Source organism: Eptesicus fuscus, chromosome 14 (assembly GCF_027574615.1).
Source record: "Eptesicus fuscus isolate TK198812 chromosome 14, DD_ASM_mEF_20220401, whole genome shotgun sequence".
NCBI classification, from domain to species: Eukaryota; Metazoa; Chordata; class Mammalia; order Chiroptera; family Vespertilionidae; genus Eptesicus; species Eptesicus fuscus.
The window spans coordinates 47,711,957-47,733,617 of record NC_072486.1 but is presented as its reverse complement, the minus strand read 5'-3'; the positions used below and the strand labels follow the sequence as shown (position 1 = coordinate 47,733,617).

At 37.9% G+C, this 21,661-nt stretch overlaps 1 protein-coding gene across 6 annotated transcripts in view; it reads right to left on the bottom strand.

Moving 5' to 3' along the window:
- Positions 1 to 21,661, bottom strand: part of EZH2 (enhancer of zeste 2 polycomb repressive complex 2 subunit) — a 61,018-nt gene that overhangs the window by 21,085 nt on the left and 18,272 nt on the right. For 4 of the 6 annotated variants that reach the window (XM_054725968.1, XM_054725969.1, XM_054725971.1 and 1 more), the window contains 3 exons: positions 20,103 to 20,226; positions 19,442 to 19,543; positions 6,832 to 6,948 (listed from right to left, as the gene is read on the bottom strand). In XM_054725968.1, coding sequence (XP_054581943.1) covers positions 6,832 to 6,948; positions 19,442 to 19,543; positions 20,103 to 20,219 — 336 coding nt within the window. In that variant the 5' untranslated portion in view covers positions 20,220 to 20,226. Of the gene's footprint in view, positions 1 to 6,831; positions 6,949 to 10,137; positions 10,317 to 19,414; positions 19,544 to 20,102; positions 20,227 to 21,661 lie in introns of those variants that run through there. The other 2 variants (XM_054725970.1, XM_054725972.1) reach the window with 2 other exon arrangements.

Genomic DNA, 21,661 nt, shown 5'->3' with positions numbered 1-21,661 from the left:
AATAAAATATATTAAAAAAACAAAACTAACTTAATGGTTTCTAAATTTCATCTGATCTAGTTATTGGGAGACATTCAATGTAATAAAATTCTAGGGATGTAAAATAGAGTATCAATATATCCATTAAAGTTTATGCCAAAAGGATTTACTCATTTACATAAAATAACATTCTACAATAAAAAATATTTCAATACTGAGATGAACAGGATGCATATCAAAATTGATAATGCTAATGAAAATGACAAGATGGGTTTATACCAAGGTTTGAAAGACAATTTGGAAGAAAGAGGATGCTAACTTAGCTAGGAAGAGCCAATCAAAGAAAAGTTAAGAGATAATGTAATATTTAAGAATACAAAGCACAGAAAGCTGACAATCAGGAGAATTTTCAATGAAGAATAAAAAAGACATTAATTACAGATAAAGACTAGAGGGTTCTGAAGTCCATATTTAAGGAACACTAAAGTGAAGATAGGTCTAAGTCTTAGGCCTTTGTACAGGATGCTGATTAAAAACAAAATTTTAGAGAGAGAATTCTGATAAACTGAAAGGACAGGCTGATAGGAGGTCATGGCAGCTATATAAAGTGTAAGGTGCCTTAGGCTGGGATCATGATCAATAGGCCATGAGACACCGTAATGGTCAGGAAATACAAAGAAAGGAAAAATTTTCCAATAAACCCTTGATAACAAATTTAGGACAACTGCAGACTTCATAGCTTAGACAGAGAAAAGGGAAATTGATAGAAACTATGCATATGGGAGGTAAAATGAAAATTTAAATTTTAATGTACTGATCTATTCAGATCAAGTTTGTGTACAACTAAAGATTCCAGTTTTCATTGCATCTCACTTGCATTAATCCCATTTAAACTAGGTGAGTTCATTTTTAAGATGCAAGCAAAAATTAAGTGACAATGGCTATTTTGTCTTCTCAATTATATCTACACAATCTTGTCCCCAAAACATACCCTAGCATAATAAATATAGCCTGCCTAATCTACTTTGGTCAGTATCCAGCAAAACCCATGTATGATCCATAAATAATATATACTAGAGGCCTGATGCATGAAGATTCGTGCAAGAATAGGCCTTCCTTCCGCTGGCTGCCGGCACCGGTTTCCCTTTGGCACCCAGGACCTGGGTCTTCGCTCTGGCCACTGCCTCCCACCTTCACTCTAGGGCTGGGAGTCACCTCCCACCTTCGTTCTGGGCCGGCCGCTGCCATCTTTGTCATGTTAATTTGCATATTCCATCCTTATTGGCTGTGGGTGTCACCATTTTGTCATGAGGTGATGGTCAATTTGCATATTCCATCTTTATTAGATAGGATTGGCAACTTTAAACAGTATTCTTTCAGAATTTCAGTATATGAAAATATGAAACTTCCCTTAAGCTCTTGTGATATGATTCTCAAACTAAATGTTTTTGAATCAAGCCTTAATCACACAAATTTATGCAATTGTAGAAGAATATATGAAGTTTGCCTTTAACCCTCCACTATAAAATCTTTAAGTTATTAAAAACACTGGAAACATAAGCAATTCTTTAAACTAGGCTCACCGACTTCCATCAACATTTTATTGCCCTATTTTATATATCAAATAATAAAACTATACTATTTTATATATCAAGTTAACAAAATTATATATTTTTGTTGGACACAAGTCAAGAATGCACACTCAAAATTTCTCTTTTGTGCCATCTTCCTTCATCCTGCTTCTATCAAGAAATACAGTGGAACCTGTTATTGAACTTAATTCATACTGGAAGGCTGTTCAAGAAGCGATTTGTTCAAGAACTAAATCTTTTCCCCCCATTAGAAATCCTGTAAATTGAATTAATTCGTTCCAGACCCCCAAATGATTCCATTTTAACATTTCTTATATACAGAACATATCTAATGTACTGTTTACTCTATAAGCAAACACTTCTTTTCTTAAATTTATTGAACCACTCCCTAAACAAATCACTTTCAGCACTCTTTCCAGGAGCATCTTTCAGGAAGTCAGCAAGCAGCACCTTAGCTTATTCACATATCACTACCTCCGAAATGCTGTCCCTGAAATGCTATCTACAGCTAACTGGTGTGTTTTTTTGAGTGTGTTTTTTTTTGTTTGTTTTCAAATATATTTTATTGATTTTTTTTACAGAGAGGAAGAGAGAGAGGGATAGAGAGTTAGAAACACCGATGAGAGAGAAACATCGATCAGCTGCCTCTTGCACACCCCCTACTGGGGATGTGCCCGCAACCAAGGTACATGCCCTTGACCGGAATCGAACCTGGGAGCCTTGAGTCCGCAGGCCGACGCTCTATCCACTGAGCCAAACCGGTTTTGGCTGGTTTTTGTTTATCCAAATCAACTACAACTTTTCTACGTTTCAATTGCCTGTGATCATTGTTTCTTTCATACCCTTACCAACTTTAGCACTCTTGATGGCCCTCTTCATGTGTTTTGTGTTTTTTTTTTAATATGTTTTTTATTGATTTCAGAAAGGAAAGGAGAAGGAGAGATAGAAACATCAATGATGAGAAAGAATCATTAATTGGCTGCCTGGCTGCCTCCTACATACCCACTCTGGGGACCAAGCCTGCAAACCAGGCATATGCCCTGACCTGTAATTGAACTGCCACCTCCTGGTTCATAGGTCAACGCTCAACCTCTGAGCCACGCCAGCCAGGCTATGTCTTTTTTTTTTTTTTTTTTTAATATGGTTTTATTGATTGGAACCAATATGGCAGCATAGGTAAAACACCTGTACTTGCTACCTCCCACAACCACATCAAAATTATAACTAAAATACAGAACCATCATTCAGAATCACCTGAAATCTGGCTGAATGGAAGTCCTACAACTAGAGAAGAAGAAAGCACAGTAAAACTGGTAGAAGAGGCGGAGGCGCAGAACAGGTACAACACCCACGTGTGCCATTTTTTTAATGGGGAGGGATATCTCAGCTGCAGAGGCCCCCTGTGAGGAGCAAGGGGTGCCAGCCCCACAGCAGACTCCCATCCCAGAGTTCCAGAGCTGGAAAGAGAAGTCCCCCATAACTTCAGGTGGTAAAAACCAGCTGGGGATTGTGGACTGCCTGGCATCGAGGCAGAAACTTGGGGGGGGGGGGGGGGGCTTTCTCCCAAACAAGGGTGTGCACAGGGGTCATTGTTCCTGTGCTGAGACCTCCCTCCCCAATCACAGAGCTGACTGACAGCCATATCTGAGTTTCTATCAGCATGGCCCGTCCTGGAGATTCCCTGAGACCCCGCCCATCCAATTTGCAGCCCTACTATTTGCAGTGGCTTTTCCATATGAATATGAATGGCTTGTCCTGGCTCAGGCTTCAGACTTTGCTAAAACCTCTTAAACAAGCAATAGCTGGAGCCAGTGTGCCCCAAACCTATCAATATAAAAGGTCCAAGACCCAGCACTAGCACCAGCCTGCCTTGCTTCACACCTTGCCTTGCCTGGGCACTGCCAAGCCCAATACAAGTAGCAGCCATCTGCAGATCTCTCTGTAGCTCCTGCCGGATGGCCCCAGGCAGTGGCTGATTTTGCACCTCCCAGGAGGCCCCAGAGTCAGTGCACCCTGTGGACAATTTGAGACCATACCAGATTACAACCCTACACATCCACAAACAACACACTCAAGGGCCAGATTCAGTGAGCACCAAAGCCCCACTGAAACAAGTCCTGCTCCATAGGGGTGTTTCCTGCACAGCTGTTCTTCCACTATAGACACAGCTGGTCCTCACAGCCAAATGGCCTGGAGGTAAATTCCTCCCAGTGATGCCAACAGCAATCAAGGCTCAACTACAACAAAACTGTGCACACAGGGGCGTATACCTAGAGGTAACTGGGGAGACTAAGCCACTGGGCCCTACAGGACACCTACTACAAAAGGCCACTCTACCAATTCCAGGAGATTTAAAAGCTCTACCTAATACATAGACACAAACACAGGGAAGCAGCCAAAATGAGGAGACAAAGAAACATGTCACTAATGAAAGAAATGGAAGCGGCAAATTACTGGATATAGAGTTCAAAACAATGGCTATAAGGTTACTCAAGGATTTTAAGGAGAGCTTCAAGAGAATTAATGAAAGCATTAAAGGACTTAGTAAGACTGTCAAGGATCTTAGGGAGAATTTCAAAGACATGAAAAAGGACCAGTCAGAAATTAAGCATACACTAACAAAAATAAAGAATAATTTACAGCCCTAGCTGGTTTGGTTCAGTGGATAGAGCATTGACCTGCAGACTTAAGGGTCCTGGCTTCAATTCTGGTCAAGGGCACATGCCCAGGTTTCAAGTTCCATCCCCTGTAGGGAGAGTGCAGGAAACAGCCAATCAATGGTTCTCTCTCATCATTGATGTTTCTCTCTCTCCCTCTCCCTTCCTCTCTGAAATCAATAAAAATATTTTTTTAAAAGAATTTACAGGGATTCAACATTAGGATTCTGAGAAACAAATCAATGATTTGGAATAAGAAGAGGCAAAAAAGACCAATCAGAAAAGCAAAAAGAACCCAAAAATATGAAGATAGTGTAAGGAACCTCTGGGACAACTTCAAGCATACCAACATTTGCATTATGGGGGTGCCAGAAGAAGAGAAAAAACAAGATACTGAAAACCTATCTGAAGAAATAATGACAGAACACTTCCCCTATCTGGTGAAAGAAATAGACTTACAAGTTCAGGAAGCGCACAGAGTACTAAACAAGAGGAACCCAAAAAGGACCACACCAAGATACATCATAATTAAAATGCCAAGGATTCAAGACAAAGAGAGAATCTTAAAAGCAGCAAAAGAAAAGCAGTTACCTACAAGGGAGCGCCCATATGACTGTCAGCTGATTTCTCAACAGAAACTTTGCAGGCCAGAAGGGAGTGGCAAGAAATACACAAAGTGATGAATAGCAAGGATTTACAACCAAGATTACTCTACCCAGCAAAGCTATCATTTACAATTGAAGGTCAGATAAAGAGCTTCACAGATAAGAAAAAGCTAAAGGAGTTCACCTGCACCAAACCAGTAGTATATGAAATGTTGAAGGGTATTCTTTAAGAAAAGGAAAAAGAAAAAGAACAAAAATATGAACAATAAAATGGCAAAATAAATACATGTCTATCAATAATTGAATCTAAAAATCAAAATAAACAAAGAAATCTGATGAACAGAATAAGATGATGAATAAAATAGAATGAGAGGCATGGAAACATGGAACAGGCTGACGAATCTAGCGGGGGGAGAGTGGGATGAGAGGGGGCAGGTGGGAAGAGATTAACCAAGGATCTCATATGCATTACCTGTGAACACAGACAATAGGGGTGAGGTGGGAACTGGGTGGAGGGGGCTATTGGATGGGGGGGGAAGAGGGACATCTATAATAATCTATACTAATAAAAGAGTAATATGCTAATTAGACTGGGAGACCTTCCGGACGTCCTTCTGGACCAACCCATGGTGGTGGGGCTGAGGCAGAGGCGGTTAGTTAGGGTGATCAGGCCAGGAGGGGAGGGGCAGTTGGAGGTCATCAGGCCAGCAGGGGAGGGGGGCCAGTTGGGGGCGAGCGGGCCAGCAGTAGGGGGGAAGTTAGGGCGAGCAGGCTGGTGGGGGTGGGTAGTTGGGGGCAAGCAGGCTGGCAGGCGAGTGGCTAGGAGCCAGCAGTCCCAGATTGCAAGAGGGATGTCCGGCTGCTGGTTTAGGCCCGATGTGGAATCGGGCCTAAACCAGCAGCCGGACATCCCCAAGGGGTCCCAGATTGGAGAGGGTGCAGGCCAGGCTGAGAGACAAACCAACACTCCCCCCGCCCCCCGCACCGTGCACGAATTTTGTGTACCGGGCTACTAGTCTCAACAATAAAGATTTTTTTAAAAAATTCTAAACATATATACGTGTGTGTGTGTGTGTGTGTGTGTGTGTGTGTGTGTTTATTAATTTTGAGAGAAAGATGGAAGCATCGATGAGAGACAAACATCAACAGTTTGCCTCCTGCATACCCCCTACCTGAGATTAAGCCCACACCCATGCATGTGCCGTGATCAGGAAATGAATCAGTGACCTCCTGGTACATAGGTTGACACTCAACCACGAAGCCCCATGGGCCAGGCTCTTTATGTTTTAAAATTGTGCTAACAGTACATTGCACCAGCAACAAAAGAAATAACACACACAAACAAAAAATATTCACAGCACAATTTCCTGAGATGTTAACAATGTGAGGCTTTGTGGCCTGAGAGATGCTTTTTTGTCATGCTGATGTATCAGCATGAAAGCCTTGTCAGGTAGAGAACCAACAAAACCACGACATTTTTCGGTGAACAACTTGGTTGAGAACTGAATTGTTTAAGATGGGAGACATTCGGGAACTGAAGTTTCTGATTGTACTAGCATTTCATTACAAACACTATTAGGCCAATGTTATCTGTGGAAAGATGATTGTGTTTTTTATAAGCTCTGAGAATATTCCATAGTGTACATTATCATTTAATAACATACTGCCTAAAATTGTTTTAAATAAGTTCTCAATTAACAAAACCTCACAGTCAGACTGACCTCTTCAAGCTAAGAACTATAGACATCATCTTTGAACTGTTTTGAATCACAGGTATTGTTTTTGCTTAACACTTTTTCTCTGAAGAATATTTAACTAGAAAGCAGCAGGAAAAGAGCAACATTGCAAAGTATTGGTTAAAAAACATCACTCTGAGTGCTGCCATTTTCATAGCATTTTTACTCATATAGTCTTGACTCACCTTGATGAGAAAATCATCTATGCTCTTTATTTAAAATAGTGATTATAAAATTAGCAGAAGATACATTATTTACATACCATGAAATTCTGCTGTAGAGGAGACCAAGAGTACATTATGGGTACTGAGGCAACTGCATTCAGAGTCTTTAATGGGATGACTTGTGTTGGAAAATCCAAGTCACTGGTCACCGAACACTAGAACAGAAAAAATAAAATAACTCATAAGAATAAGACAACCTGAAGCTATAGCAATCGTATTATAAAGGGATGCTATTATTTTACTTAATTTTAAAAGGAAATTTTAAATTTTTTAAGTTACTGTCTTTACCTAAGACAGTAAAGTTCATAAAAACCAAGGATTCTCTCCTCTTTTACTTAGGGTGGAGGGGAAAAAGCTTCACATTTTACAAATTTTTAAAGCTCTCCACCCCTTCCGATACTTACCAATCAAAAATTGTATTTATATTAGTTATCTATTAACTGCTCAAAATTTCTTCCACACCTCAACCACATGGAATAATAATATAGATACCAAATATGCCACTTAAATCTTACTTAATAAGAATAGAGAAACTTGTTAACCTCTTATCTTTATCTTCCCTTTTAAAAAGCACAGGTGTCATTTGCTGAATTTTCAGGTGATACAAACATTAAAGGGTACTAGATCTGAGTTTCAATCACAACTAAATGGATTCATATCAACTCTGCAAAGTGTAATCTCTAAACTATTAATAATAATAGCTACGTTATTAACTTCACATGTGCTAGGCACTATATTACACACATTACATGTCTGATCATATTTAGTCCTCAATACAATATTGTAAGATGGGGACTGTCCTTAATCTTTTTTTTACAGGTGAGAAAAGGAAGGTAAAGAAAGGATAAATAACTGGCTCAAAGTCACACAGATAGGGCTAGAATTTAAACCCAGAAAGTCTGACTCTGGAGCCCCTGCACATATTGCCATGATACCAAATATCTATAATAGTTAAGTGCCAATATTCCCTGAAATTGGTATTTCATCCAATCCACAATGACATCCATTTTAGTATCTTCTGTATCACTAAGAAAATGTTCCAGTTAAACTATAACATAATGCTTTCTTATCACAGCATTTCTAAAGTGCATGATGATTTTAGATGTTAAAATGTTAAAAAGTTTGCATCTTTGATTCTATGAAATGTGATAATAATCTGTGCCCAACCACAGCACTTTCCATCCTAAGAAATTCAACTTTTCTTAGAGTACCTTTACCCAATTATCAGGTCTCCAGAGCCTTCTCAAAAATACTCTGGACACACATTCATATTCTATAATCAATAAAAAAGAGCATGTCTTAGTGCAGTGGTCGGCAAACTCATTAGTCAACAGAGCCAAATATCAACAGTACAACGATTGAAATTTCTTTTGAGAGCCGAAAACCGACTTCTGCGCATGGGCCACGAAGTTTCAATCACACTGTACGTGCGCGCCCGCACGTGGTATTTTGTGGAAGAGCCATACTCAAGGGGCCAAAGAGCTGCATGTGGCTCGCGAGCCGCAGTTTGCCAACCACTGCCTTAGTGGATAGAGCGTCAGCCTCGGACTGAAAGGTCCCGGGAAGAACTGTGATAGTGATTAATCCATGAATTTGCTTTCCAAAAGGGCAAAGATAAAGATAATAATACTAGAGAGCTCATAGCTCAAATAAATAAGGTATGAACAGTTTACTAGTACTACAAAACCCGCAATCTTTCCCGTTCCACTCTTTAGTCTCTGATACAATTCTTCATCCATCCGTCCAATAATCCAATAACAGTAGTCAACATTTATTGAGCATGTACTATGTTGCAGGCACTGTGCTAAGTGCTTTATAGACATTATCTTAACCACTTTCATCTCGGCCTTTACCTTCACAACTTCACAAATGAGGACACTGAGGTTCAGAGACGTTAAAAAACTGGCTTAGTCAGAAAGGCAGTAAATTAACAAGCTAAAATGAAAGATTCCAGCACCCAAGAGCTTCATCACTGTTACAGCGTGCAGTGGGTGCTACACTGCCTCTCCTCCCCCAGCACTCTCCTCTTATTCCTGTCACTACCAAGTCTCCCTTCCTTCCTAAGTAGGGCTACTTAACCCAGTAACTTTGGGGCAAGTATTATACACTGTCCAGTGAATTTAAGTACAGAATAATTTTCATTTCTTGCAAAACAATTACAGTTTTTTATTTTTATTCTACACTTGGCAGGGGTAATTGTGACTTTAATTCTGAAGATTAGCACCCTGAAAGCCTGGCGGGTGGGGGTGGGGAGGAAGAATGGAGGGGTGTTACAGGGGAGTGGTTGCCTCTCCAACTCTGACTTACGCCTGCTTTCACATCTAAATCCAAGGCCACACTTAAGGTAAGACAGACGAATATTCTATTCAACTACTAAGTGGGAGGGACATTCGTTGGCTCTGCTTCATCTATTTACTCTGGCCATGTAGAAAATGCTCTGGGTCTACTGAACGAGGACAGCTGTTTTCCCATGAACAGAAACAATTGACAAAAGCACAGAAATAAGACAGCAAAGGCTAAGTACTCAGTACTATCTCCACACCTGTCATATTCCCATGAGCCATCATCTCAATACAATACAAGTCATAAGAGAGTCGCCGAGCTCTCTGAGGGCAGAGCGGGGGAGGCAGAGTGTGGCTTTACCTCTCTGCCTCACATTGATACTCAGCACAGTGTCTCCAAAAAGAGTAAGCACTCAAAAAATGTTTCTGGAATGCACTTGCTGATTCTCCCTAATGGAGATTTCAACTTCGAATTTCTCTTTAAAGATAAGAGAGCATCTGTTTAGAAAACTAAAGGTCTATACCACCTCATTATCTACACAGTATCTCCAGAAACCTATCCCATTCTTTAACTATCAACCTTAACTAATAACATATTCCTTTCATTTATGAAATAATATTCAAATGCAAAAGCATTTGTTAGTTAAAAAACAAGTTTGGGAATTCTTATTTATTGACTTACAGGAAAATTACTCAAAAATCCCACTTACTTATCAGTAACTATTTTTCTTTGAAAATGTATCATCCTTGACAGCTATATACTTAAGCCTCCTATCACTCAGAGTTCTCAAAAGAATTTTGACCTCATGAATCTCCACAGCATTTTACCTGATCAAGAGTCATGTGTCCTAGACTCAGGAGCTCACTAGGAGACCACCTATGTCAACAAATTGAATTCTCTAATTCTAGTTCCAACTTAAGGATCACACAAGGAAGTTATCAAAAATGATTCATCATCAATGATAAAGAGGAAAATGCATTAATTATCAAGGATGCTACATTTTCAGAGAAACACAGCTTACTGGTAAGTAACCAGGTTCCTCTGAGGATGGATAGACTTACATCAACCAGCTGGTACAATAGGCGACTGTGTGGCTGGACCACTGGGAGCTGGAGAGGGAAGTCAAGCCAAAAATAGGAGTTGTAGGAGTACACAACCAAACTGAGACTCTTGGCAGAAGGCTGGTTCCAAGTAAAAACTGTGTTATGGAAAATCGTAGAGGGAAGAGCAGGTGAATGGCCTGCAGGGAAGGGAAAGAAATTAACACACCCTACTATGTGCCAAGCACTGTGCTAGAGACTTTACCAAAGTTAACTTCTTTAAAACTCACCACTACCCTATGAGGTAGATGACTCCCCATCTTACAGTGAGACATCCCAAAGCACAATGGCCATAGCCATCCAGTCTCTGAACAATCTTTAACATCAGAAGGGTTAAGTTCGACTTCCGTGTAATAGGGGAAGAAATATAGTCAGTTAGCCAAGTTAAAAGTATTCTTGGACACTGGTTGGTCCATTTGATTCATGCCAGATATACAATGAACTGTTGATATTGTCTAATATCTTTGAGCTTTTCCAAGTAAAACAATAAGGAATCACCTCACATCTAAGGTGCAGGAAAGAACAGGTCAGGAGGAAGCATCAGCTGCCATCCTACTCTAGAGAAAAACTGAGCATGGTTTCTGAAACTACCTATTTTCTTCACGATCAGAGTGAAGATAACACACCCACATTTGAAATTCGCTAGCCCTTGTAGTGAAATGCTAGTGTATGGAACTTAATTTCAGACTGCTTTACATGAAAGAAGTGCTGAAGGAAAAACTATAATGAGGTAAATATCAAGTTTGGATAAAGTTAAGAGAGGCTCAATATTAAGTGATTCATAACCAGGTTAGGAGGGTGATTAGGAGAAGATGAATCATGGAGATGACTGGCTCCAGCAGGAGAGTGTCAGAAATAAAAATGCAAAGAAAAAATCCTGATCGACACGGATCCATTTAATACAAACAACTAATTAAAAGCTGCTGGAGCTAAGGAAGTAAGGAGTGGTTCACTCCAGCCTGTAAATTATTTCTATTTTGTTATTAAATACTTATGTTGCAAAGCCATCTGGCTGGGAAGCAACCTCTACCCTGCAGCATAAGACTCTTGCCCCTGAGTTCACATAAGCATGATAGATGTCCTGTAAGTGTCAGTTCTTACACTTCTGGGGAGTGAGAAGGGAAGCCATATGTAGCATTTAACATAGAACACATACATTTGGAATACAAACTCGGGAAGTTTAGACACTTAAAGCTCTTCTCTGCATCCTAACTTCAGACACCTGATCCTGAATGAAAGAGATCATAATAAATATATAATACCTAGTGAATATATTAACTGTTAAAACCCAATGGAGCCCTAGCTGGTTTGGCTCAATGGATACAGTGTCAGCCTATGGACTGAGGGGTCCCAGGTTCGATTCTGGCCAAGGGCACATGCCCGGGTTGTGGGCTCGATCCCCAGTAGGGGGCGCACAGGAGGCAGCCAATCAATGATTCTCTCTCATTACTGATGTTTTTATCTCTCTCTCTCCCTCTCCCTTCCTCTCTAAAATCAATAAAATACATATTAAAAAAAAAACACAATGGAATCTGGGTCTGAAGGAGGCTATTGGGGTAAATCACCTCCTCATAATCTGCAGTTTTGTTAAAATACTGGAGATCAGAAACAGAACAATAGTCACAGGATGTAAGTTGATAAAACTACAAAAACACTCAATAAAAAACATGAAGCAAGTAACAGAGCCATGTTTATCCATTACATGCAAACTCAAGTACCTAACCCAATAACAGTCCTGTGAGTAGAAAATAAGACCATTTCCCTCATGGAAAAACAAACAAACAAGAAATCCACAAAAACTAAGAAAAAGTACAAAGAGTATTATACAAGTCCTTGGTTTCCATAAGCTGTGGCAACACAATCCCTGTGAAATCTTGCTTCCATGTGTGAGCATGGATGGGGTTGAACACTACAGAGCAGTAGAGGCCCCAGTTAAAGAGAAGCAAGATTGTCAGCCAGCCGGAGTCCCATGGGAAAAAGCACCAAGTCCTTACTCAAGTGGTAAACCTGCTCAGGTGACCACCAATCAGGATGCAATTTGTAAAACAGATTTATAACTGCTCTATAATCACTCACTGGTTATTCAGTAAATAGTGTTGAAATAACTATAAAGCTAAATAGAAAAAAAATTTAAATCAAATCCCCACTCACTATGCCAAAGGAAATTCCTGATGGGTTAAATGATAATAAAATATAAAAATGAAAACAAAACTAATAATAAAGATAGACAGGTAATTTATAATTTTGAAGTGGAAAAAAGACGTTCTAAGCCTTTAAGAAAGAAAGAAATCAAAAGAAGAAATTCTAATTTAACTACATAAACATTTAAAACTTCTGCATAACCAAATTATACCAGAGATAACATCAAAACACGGGGAGGGGAGGACCTACAAAACAGATGATTAAACACTATTATAATATATAAGAAGTCCTTAAAATCTTAAGAAAAAATCCAACCTAATTTCAAAAGATCCAAGACCATAATACTGTAGGCCAATTCATAAAAGAAACATAAACAACAGATACTCAACCACACTGAAGAATCAAATAAAGGCAAAGGAACAAACTGTAATAACTTTTTAGCTATCACACTGACAAAGATTTAAAAGATGATAACATTTGATGTTGGGAACATAAACAGACACTTCCATAAATGGCTGGTAAGAATGTAAAGGTGAAACCTTTGGGGGGCAATTTGGTAATCTCTACTAAAATTTTAAATATGCATATTCTCTTGACCTACTTATTCTATTTCTAGGAACTTTTCCTACAAAATTAATCAAAAGATCTAAAGATGCATATGAAGGATATTCACTGAAACACTAGTAAAATATAAAAACTAAATGCCCATCAATTAAGAATAGGGCAATTAATTATGGTTTATCCATAGTATCCAATACTAGGCATCATAAAGAGACTGGAGACTGAACAGGGGCTGTAAAGTGATGGCCCCAAATAACAGGCACATTTTATCTGGGAGTAACTTTTTTTTTTTTTTTAATATTTTTTTATTGAGGTATTATATGTGTCTGGGAGTAACTTTTTAAAATAAAATATGTATTATCATTATTACTAACATCTTATCAGATACAGAAGAACTCAAAGAACCTAAGTCACAGGGATTGGACTGCAGGGACTTTGCCTTATTTGACATATTTGTATTAAATGAATTTTTACAATTATCATTTTGCAATGACCTTTTAATTGGAAAGATGAAAAACAAGAATTTAATTGACCCAACAGATAGTCACAATTAGCTGGTATAAAACTGCCACACCAGTTACCAAGGTATTTCATGAAATCCGCCAAGCCTCCCAAAATGGTGCAAGTGATATTCTTTTATAAAATCTAGTAAGAGAAAACAATTCTAAGCAGTGAATTTACTACATTATCAAGCTAAATTGTGACAGATTTCTAGGTCTAATAAAAGTTTCTTATTTCTTCAGAGCAATAAGCATTTTTTAACACTATAGACTAGACAAGCATTTCTTTTGATTTTGGCTTGTTCTGTTTGCCTTTAAAATACCTGACAAGCCCTAACCAGTTTGTTTCTCTCTCTCTATCCCTTACCCTTCCTCTCTGAAATCAATAAATAATAAATATATATATATATATTTTTTATTTATTTTAAAATACCTAACAAAATTTCGTTTTGCACTTTGGAAAAAGACAATCTTTGTAACAGTCAATTTATCAGTAATTTTTAAACACAAATTATATATACAGATTCTAGGAGAAAAACAACAAATTAAGTGCAACTTAGGCTTGTGTATTAGTTGCACAAAATAAACCAGCCATTTTTAAGAGTCCACTCTTTAAACTTAAGATATCTAATCTTAAATTTAAAATATAAATTCAAACATTATAAGTGACCTTCCTTTTCTGTTAAAAGACCCTTTGGAAAAGCATAAAATGCTTTTAATAGAGTAGTTTCCTTTCAAAAGAAAAGGAACACCTCCTTAATGGTCATTTAAGAATGCTCCATCTATTTCAGCCATAAGAAAGCCAGAAAGTAAGGCTGCATGATTCTAAAAGCTACATGGAAGGATAGGCAGTTAACAAGAAAATTCTCCAAATAAATACCAACAAATGGTAAGAGAAGCAAACAGAAAGCAACCTAGAAACCTGTTCCTTCAGAAACCAGGAAAGGACGGGTATGTTCGGACTGAAAGTCAAAGCAGACACTTGGGAGAGCCATCCGTTTATTTCTAAGACATAAGAAAAGCGACCTCACTCCTTCCCATATCTGCTCAAAGGACTCAGGAGACTCTAGACCTATTGGTCCCGTAATCCTGCAATTTACAAAGGAAAGAAAGCATGTTAGTGTGTTGAAAGTTAAGACTGTATTTAAGTAAGGCTGTATTTAAGTATTATACATTGCGTACACTAACATATTATTTTTTCTTTGTAAATAGCAACTAAATTTATTTACAATTAACCTAGGATAGTGCATTACCAAGTTAATAAATAATGCCATCAGCTCTGACCGGCACAAAAGAGTTTCAGGTTCGATACCCAGTCAAGGACACATACCTGGGTTGCAGGTTCGATCCCTGGCCCTGGTGGGAGCTGTGCAGGAGACAACTGATCACTGTGTCTCTCACACTGATGTCTCTCTGTCTCTCTCCCCACCATCCCTCCCTTCCACCCTCTCTTAAAAAAAAAAAAAAAAAGGAAAACATCCTTGGATAAGGATTAACAAAAACAAACCAAAAAAGTTTTTCTTCTCCTTCAGCAAAATTAAGTTCAAATTGCAAACATGAAAGAACTTACACTTTCTATGCTATTTTGATACAAGTCTCTCAAAAAAAAAATTTACAAAAATCAAATGATAGGTGATCAACTTAAAATCATTTCAGCCCAGCCAATGTTGCTCAGTGGTTGAGCATCAACCTATGAACCAGGAAATCACAGTTCCTTTCCTGGTCAGGGCACATGCCTGGTTTTTAGACTAGATTCCCAGTGGGGAGCATGCAGGAGGCAGCCAATCAATGATTCTCTCTCATTATTGATATTTCTATCTCTCTCTCCCCTCCCTTCTTCTCTGAAATCAATGAAAATATATTCTTTAAATCATTTCAGATATCACTAGGAAGAGCAAACCTGTATGTATTGAAAAGTAAAGACATTTTATTCTTCACGAATATGAGGACTAGGAGGCCTTTCTGGTGCTGCTTGTATATCAAGCATTTTGAAGAAGCCCTATGTTTCAACATACATAAAAAATTCTCATTCTTTTCATTAGTAAACAAGACACAGAATCCTCCTAGAATATATAAAAATGCATATTGGCAGGATTTTTAAAATTACAAAACCAATCATACCACTTGCCCAGAAGATAGACATCATCTGAGCAAGCATCTTTCAGTCATAATCTGTATAGGTAATAAAAGCTTGATATAAAGAATCAATGAAGGGGAAAGTGCCTTGTGGTTTTAAGCAAGAAATGGACAAAAAGAAATGCTCTAGTAAGAACTACAAGAGTAATTCTTAAGCCAGCTTCTTCATGAAAACTGGAAAAACAGACACACTGAAGAATATAACTACCATAATACAGACTTCAGGGGACAAAGGAGGAAAGTCACCTGGAAACAACGTTCGGTGAACAGCCACAGCCACACATTATGACACTAAAGCATACATCCCTTGGCTTGTAGGTAATGACATTTTTAAGGCCCTTAAAAAGATCAACCAAATAATACAGGAAGTAAGTATAAAATACTTCTTATAGTCTGTCTTCAAGGAGTCAAAATATTTTTTAATAGAAATACAAAAATAGACACATATCCTGTATTAAAATTCTACAGGTAACACCACTTAAGGTTCTGTAACCTCAACACCAAAAAACAGGTACCAAAAAGTATCTTAAAAGCACATCAAGAAAACAATATACTACAGATGGGTCTCTAGGTTCAATTGCAGAGTTCCCTGATCTGAAGTCAGCATCTACAGCAGTCACTTCATTAGATCAGAAAGTAAACTTGCCAGACTTTCTTTACAACAAGAGCCTCAATAAAATCAGTCACTTTACTAGTAAAACTGAGAGTATCTACCAGTACAAAGAGAAGAAAGTAGAAGACACATAAAAAACTGTAAATTGTCATTAGATCATCATCATGCTGCAAAGAATTTAAACTGAAGACAGGATTACAAAGGATCAGCTTTATAAAGATGAGCAGTTCATTAAAACAATGTTACAAAAGCACTTTCAGACAGTAAAAGCCACAGCCCTAGGTATTTGGATCAACATTGCAGTCCAAAATCCCGCCAAGCCTACTCCTAAGAAAGTCTGCAAAACAGGCTAAATCTTTTTTAACCTGTTTCTAACCTACTTCAGACTCCAACTTTTAGAGCATATAAAAGAAATCATTATGTAGCTGGAAAGGCTCAAACTTAAAAAAAAAGATAATGGTTATATTCTCATCTGAAAAGTAAGGTGATTAAATTCTTTACAGCCCTTAAGATTTTATTTATTGTGATGACACCAAAAAGCTTATCACAAACTATATAAACCTTCAGTTTCCAAAAGTCAGGGGTGATGGTTTGAAAGTGGGTGCAGATGGGAGGAGTAAAAGATTCATCATTTAAAGCAGATCAATTATCAAGAGCAGCTAGAACACCAGCGCCTGGCCAGGCCAGAGTTCCATGCAACAGAAATTGAATTCCTGAGGCTGGGATTACTTCCCTCCTTTTCCCTTCCTTTTCCGTGGAAATTGTTTTTCTCAACGGGCATGGGGTACTAAGTTTAGAAAACAATTTTTTTTTAAATGTTAGTTTCTTCTCACAATTTCTCACATAAACTCACAATATCTTTACATGCAATGTTGTTTATCTCCATTTTGATAAATTTAAAAGAAATTTTCAGTTAGTAAATATTCACTTAAACATATTGTATTCATAAGTTTAACACCAAAAATTATATTATGAGCAACTGAAGTTATACATAAATAATGACTTTACTAATTTTTTAAAATGTTTTTATTTTTAAAGAGAGAAGTGAGAAGAATAGAGAGATAGAAGCATCGATGAGAGAAACATCATCAATTGGCTGCCTCCTACAACACCCCCTACTGGGGATCAAGCCCAGAATCTGAGCATGTACACTGACTGGGAATCGAACCCTGACCTCCTGGTTCACAGGTTGATGAACCACACCGGGCCAGATTTTGTCAATTTTTTAAAGTGTTTGAGCAAAGTGTACTCTTCTGGGGCCACATCAGATCATTAGAGCAAGCAAACTGACTTAGCTCTTCTAAGGCTCAGTTTCCTCATCTGGGAAAGAAGGCATAATACAACCATCATGAAGATTAAATGAAATAACATGTGCACAGTACCTTGTATAGTACCAGAGATCATTATTGCTGATAACTTTTATTGTTAATGTTAATTGGGCTTTTGATAGCATTTTGAGATTTGTAATGGGTGGCAAAAATAAGTATTGCATGTGTTTCTACTTTATTTCTCCAAATTTATAAGATTTATTCTTCCAGGGAGGAAAAAAAATTAGGATAACTTCACCTCAAAATTTCCAAAAGGTCACCAGACAAAACTTTCACAAGAATTACTTAGAAACCCCTCAAGAACAGTCTGACTGGCACAGAAAAAAATCCCTTTTACCCTACATTAATAAGTCATCACCTCCAACATGTACAGGCCCTGACCTGTCCCAGATGGTGAGAGGGTTAGTAGCAATATCATACATATTCAGACAACTGCAGGTCAGAGCTTTAAAGAGTAGCCACCTGACAAAATGCATAAATGGCTAAGAACCATCCCAAGTCAGGTGTCACCACTGAGACTACCACACCATCAGAGGTCGTGTCTATAGCTGTGACATTGCCAACAAGTTTTCGAAGCCAGTGTGTCAGATTCACAGGTCTCATAAAATAGCAACGTAGTACTTGATTATCACAATATTTATTTAAAATGGCTACTCATTGCCCTGGCTGGTATGGTTCAGTTGGTTGAGCTCATCCCATGCACCAAACGGTCACTGGTTCAATTACCAGTCAGGGAACATGCCCAGATTGCGGGCTTGATTCCCAGTAGGGGGCATGCAGGAGGCAGCTGATCGATGGTTCTCTCTTTCTCCCTTCCTCTAAAATCAATTTTTTAAAAATGTTAAAAATGGCTACTCATTGAAACATACTTTAGAACAAATTCCATTGTTTAGATCAGCGTTTTTCAACCTTTTTCATCTCACAGCACACATAAATTACTAAAGTTCCATGCCACACCAAGAAATACATTTTTGCAAATCTGAAAAAAAAAAGTATACTTTTGATTCATTCACACCAGACAGCTATTGTTAACTGCTGTCGTTTTTTTATATGACAATCTAAGGGAAAAGAGGACAGTGCTTCTGTCTGTCCAGGTATTGCATGTCTTAAAAATTCTTGCGGCACACTGGTTGAAAACCACTGTTAGATAGATGCTCAGGTAAACAATCATCTACTACGTGGGGTAATCTAAGTTCCAAATCACTTTCTTCCCTCTTTCTGCTTGAGGTCCATTCAGATAGCATTCCATATCGTACGAGTCTTCCTATATAAAACAGGTTCTTAAACAGAAATGCTTTAACAAAAACCCAACTGATTGGTTCTATACTATTTAAGCTTCTGCATTTTCTTTCACCTTATTACTGCTTGTTTTCCTGTTACTGAATCATAAAATCTACCACAGATTTATTACCTTCCTTTAAAAATAGGATCTCTTGCAGTAATTAACATTTCCTTCATTCAGAAATGCTATCTATAGAAAATGAAATTCCAAGGTCTCAACACTGAATTTAAAATTCTTATTAGAAAGAGCCTTAGAATTTAAACAAAATGTAAAAAAACTTTCTTAGTCTATGAATATGAACGTAAAGGAGACATTTCTTACAGCATGGCTAATTCATATTAATGAGGGGAGAAAAAGACAACTGAGTCAGAAAGCCTTGCTCTAAATAGTGATTTGACGAGGACATTAAAGAGTATTTAATTTAAAAGATTTTTTAATCAATAGTTTTATAAAAATCTATAAATCTCTATAATAACAGTGAAAGCATATCAAGCACTAGAGCTCTGTTACAGATATTAGTGTTACCTAAGGCAGCATTAACAGTTACATATGAAAAAGAAATGGCAATAAAAAGTCAGACATCCTGAAGTCAGTGACTTCCTCTCAATAACCAACCAACATTTCAACAGCAAAACCAGAATGCACTGAAATTACTGCAGCGCGTGAGTTAACCAACCTCCCTGGTCCCGCGCAATGAGCTCACAGAAGTCAGGATGTGAACAGGCTGTATCCTTCGCTGTTTCCATTCTTGGTTTAGGATTTCCGTTCTTTCCAAAATTTTCTGACGATTGGAACTAAACATACTCTTTAAAAAAATGAAAGGAGAAAAAAAATTATTCACTGTTAGAACATTTGTAATATTCTCTATTATGGGTTAAAATCTAGTGATTTCTCAAAAATATCAGAAACATTCCCTCTAATGCGCATAGATTTTACAATAAACTCTGGTTTCCCAAATGTAAATAATACAAAAACACCACACCTATTATTTTATTATGAATGGGAGGGGAACAGGAAATTATTTCCATCCTTTGTTAACTTTGTTTTAAATAAAAAAATCACAATGACTTTAGAAACTAAAACCACGAAACCCTGTATATTTGGGTCCCAAGACTACAGGTGCAATGGAAAGGTATAAAAAAAGATAGTGAATCCCAAGTAGGCTGAAAATCTTTCCATTACCACTACTATGTGTGGAACAACTTTTATGTTTAGATCGAGGACCTGAACTTCCAAGTCTTCATTTATCTAATGTAAATATAGCCTTGGCTGAAAATGAATCCTTTCAAATTAAAACTTATCTTTAGGGAGAAAAAAAGCTAACTTCAATTATACATGCATTTTCACAAAAGACAAAGGGATACCTTCACTTCATCGGCTCGCCTGAACCTCTTGAGCTGTCGCAGTCGCATGTACTCTGATTTCACGCGCTTCCGCCAACAAACTGGTCCCTTCTCAGACTTCTTCCCAGTCTGGCCCATGATTATTCTAAAAGCAATGGTTTCATATTAAAATCACTAATCTAACCAGCCTGAATACAATCACTTGTGTTTAAATCCCCAGCAAACTAACAATAAGCAAAAGAAATAATATATAATTACACTGTTGACATTTACAGAAGGGTGCTCATTTGATCTGTATGGTTAAATCCTTAAAACATTTCATTCAAAGTACAAATTTACTTAATAAAACTTTTAAAAGATATTTTTATTTACAAACTCCTAGAGAGTTTTTGTTTGTTTTTAAATATTTCTATTTATTTTAGAGAGTCAAGAGGGAGAGAGAGAGAGAAACATCAATGAGAAAGAAAGATTCATTGATAGGCTGCCTCCTGCACAACCCCCACTGGGATTCAAGCCAGCAACCTAGGCATGTGCCCTGACTGGGAATCAAACCATGATCTCCTGGTTCATAGATTGATGCTCAACCATTGAATCACACCGGCGAGGCCAAACTAGTTTTAATCTACAAGATCCACGCAGTAGAGCAAAAAAAGAAGAAGAATGTACCCTGAGTTTTCATCAGTACATTACTAGCAAAATTGAATATAATTGAAAATGACAAATCTGAAAAAGTAAAATTTATATACATTAAAAGTAAAAACAGTACAATACACAATAAATGTACAAATTAAAGTTTTTCCCTACACACTTTTCACCAGGCCCACCTTAAACGCTGTGCTAAAGTCTGGATTGTTGCCTCTTGTGCCACCTTTGTTCACGTGAGGGGTTTCTCTGCCAGCAAAAGAAAAAAGGAATGTGGCAAATGCAAAGTAAATCCTTCTGCCTTATCTTCAGTTGCAGACTCTCTGGAGTCAATCATGTTCAATTGTGGGGACAACCTATGGTTCACCAAATGTCTTATTCATACTATAGAATCTCCACCTTGAGTCTAAATAAGTGTCCTCTTCTGGAACATTTTCTTCTCAAACTATTGAAACCATACCTGTATCTTCAAAAGATTAGAATAATTCTCTGTCAGATGGTGCAAAGGTGCCATGTTAAGGAGTTTTGCTTTAATTTCTCTAAGAGCGGTGGAAAGCCACTTAGTGTTTTAAGTAAAAAAGGAGGGGACGTTTACAACTTGTAAAGACCAGCTGACTACAGAGCAGAAGCAGGAGGGGAGGTAGGGAGAACAGAGTGCAAGGTGAGGCCAAGTTCCAAACAAGAGCAGCTCTAATACCACACTGGTGATGGGAGAGAAAAGGAATTCAAGTTACTCACAAGAAAACCTGATGATGATCTGAATGTGGGGGGAAGACAACTTTCTGGCTTGAATAATTGAGTTGGGTTTCATTTACCTACCTGTTTACATAAAACCCTCTGGCACAAATAAAATTGTCTAAGAAGACAAGATTTAAAGAAAGAGCCCAGAGGTAAGAAGAGGTAACTCTTGGTAAGGATATTCAACCACCAAACAATAA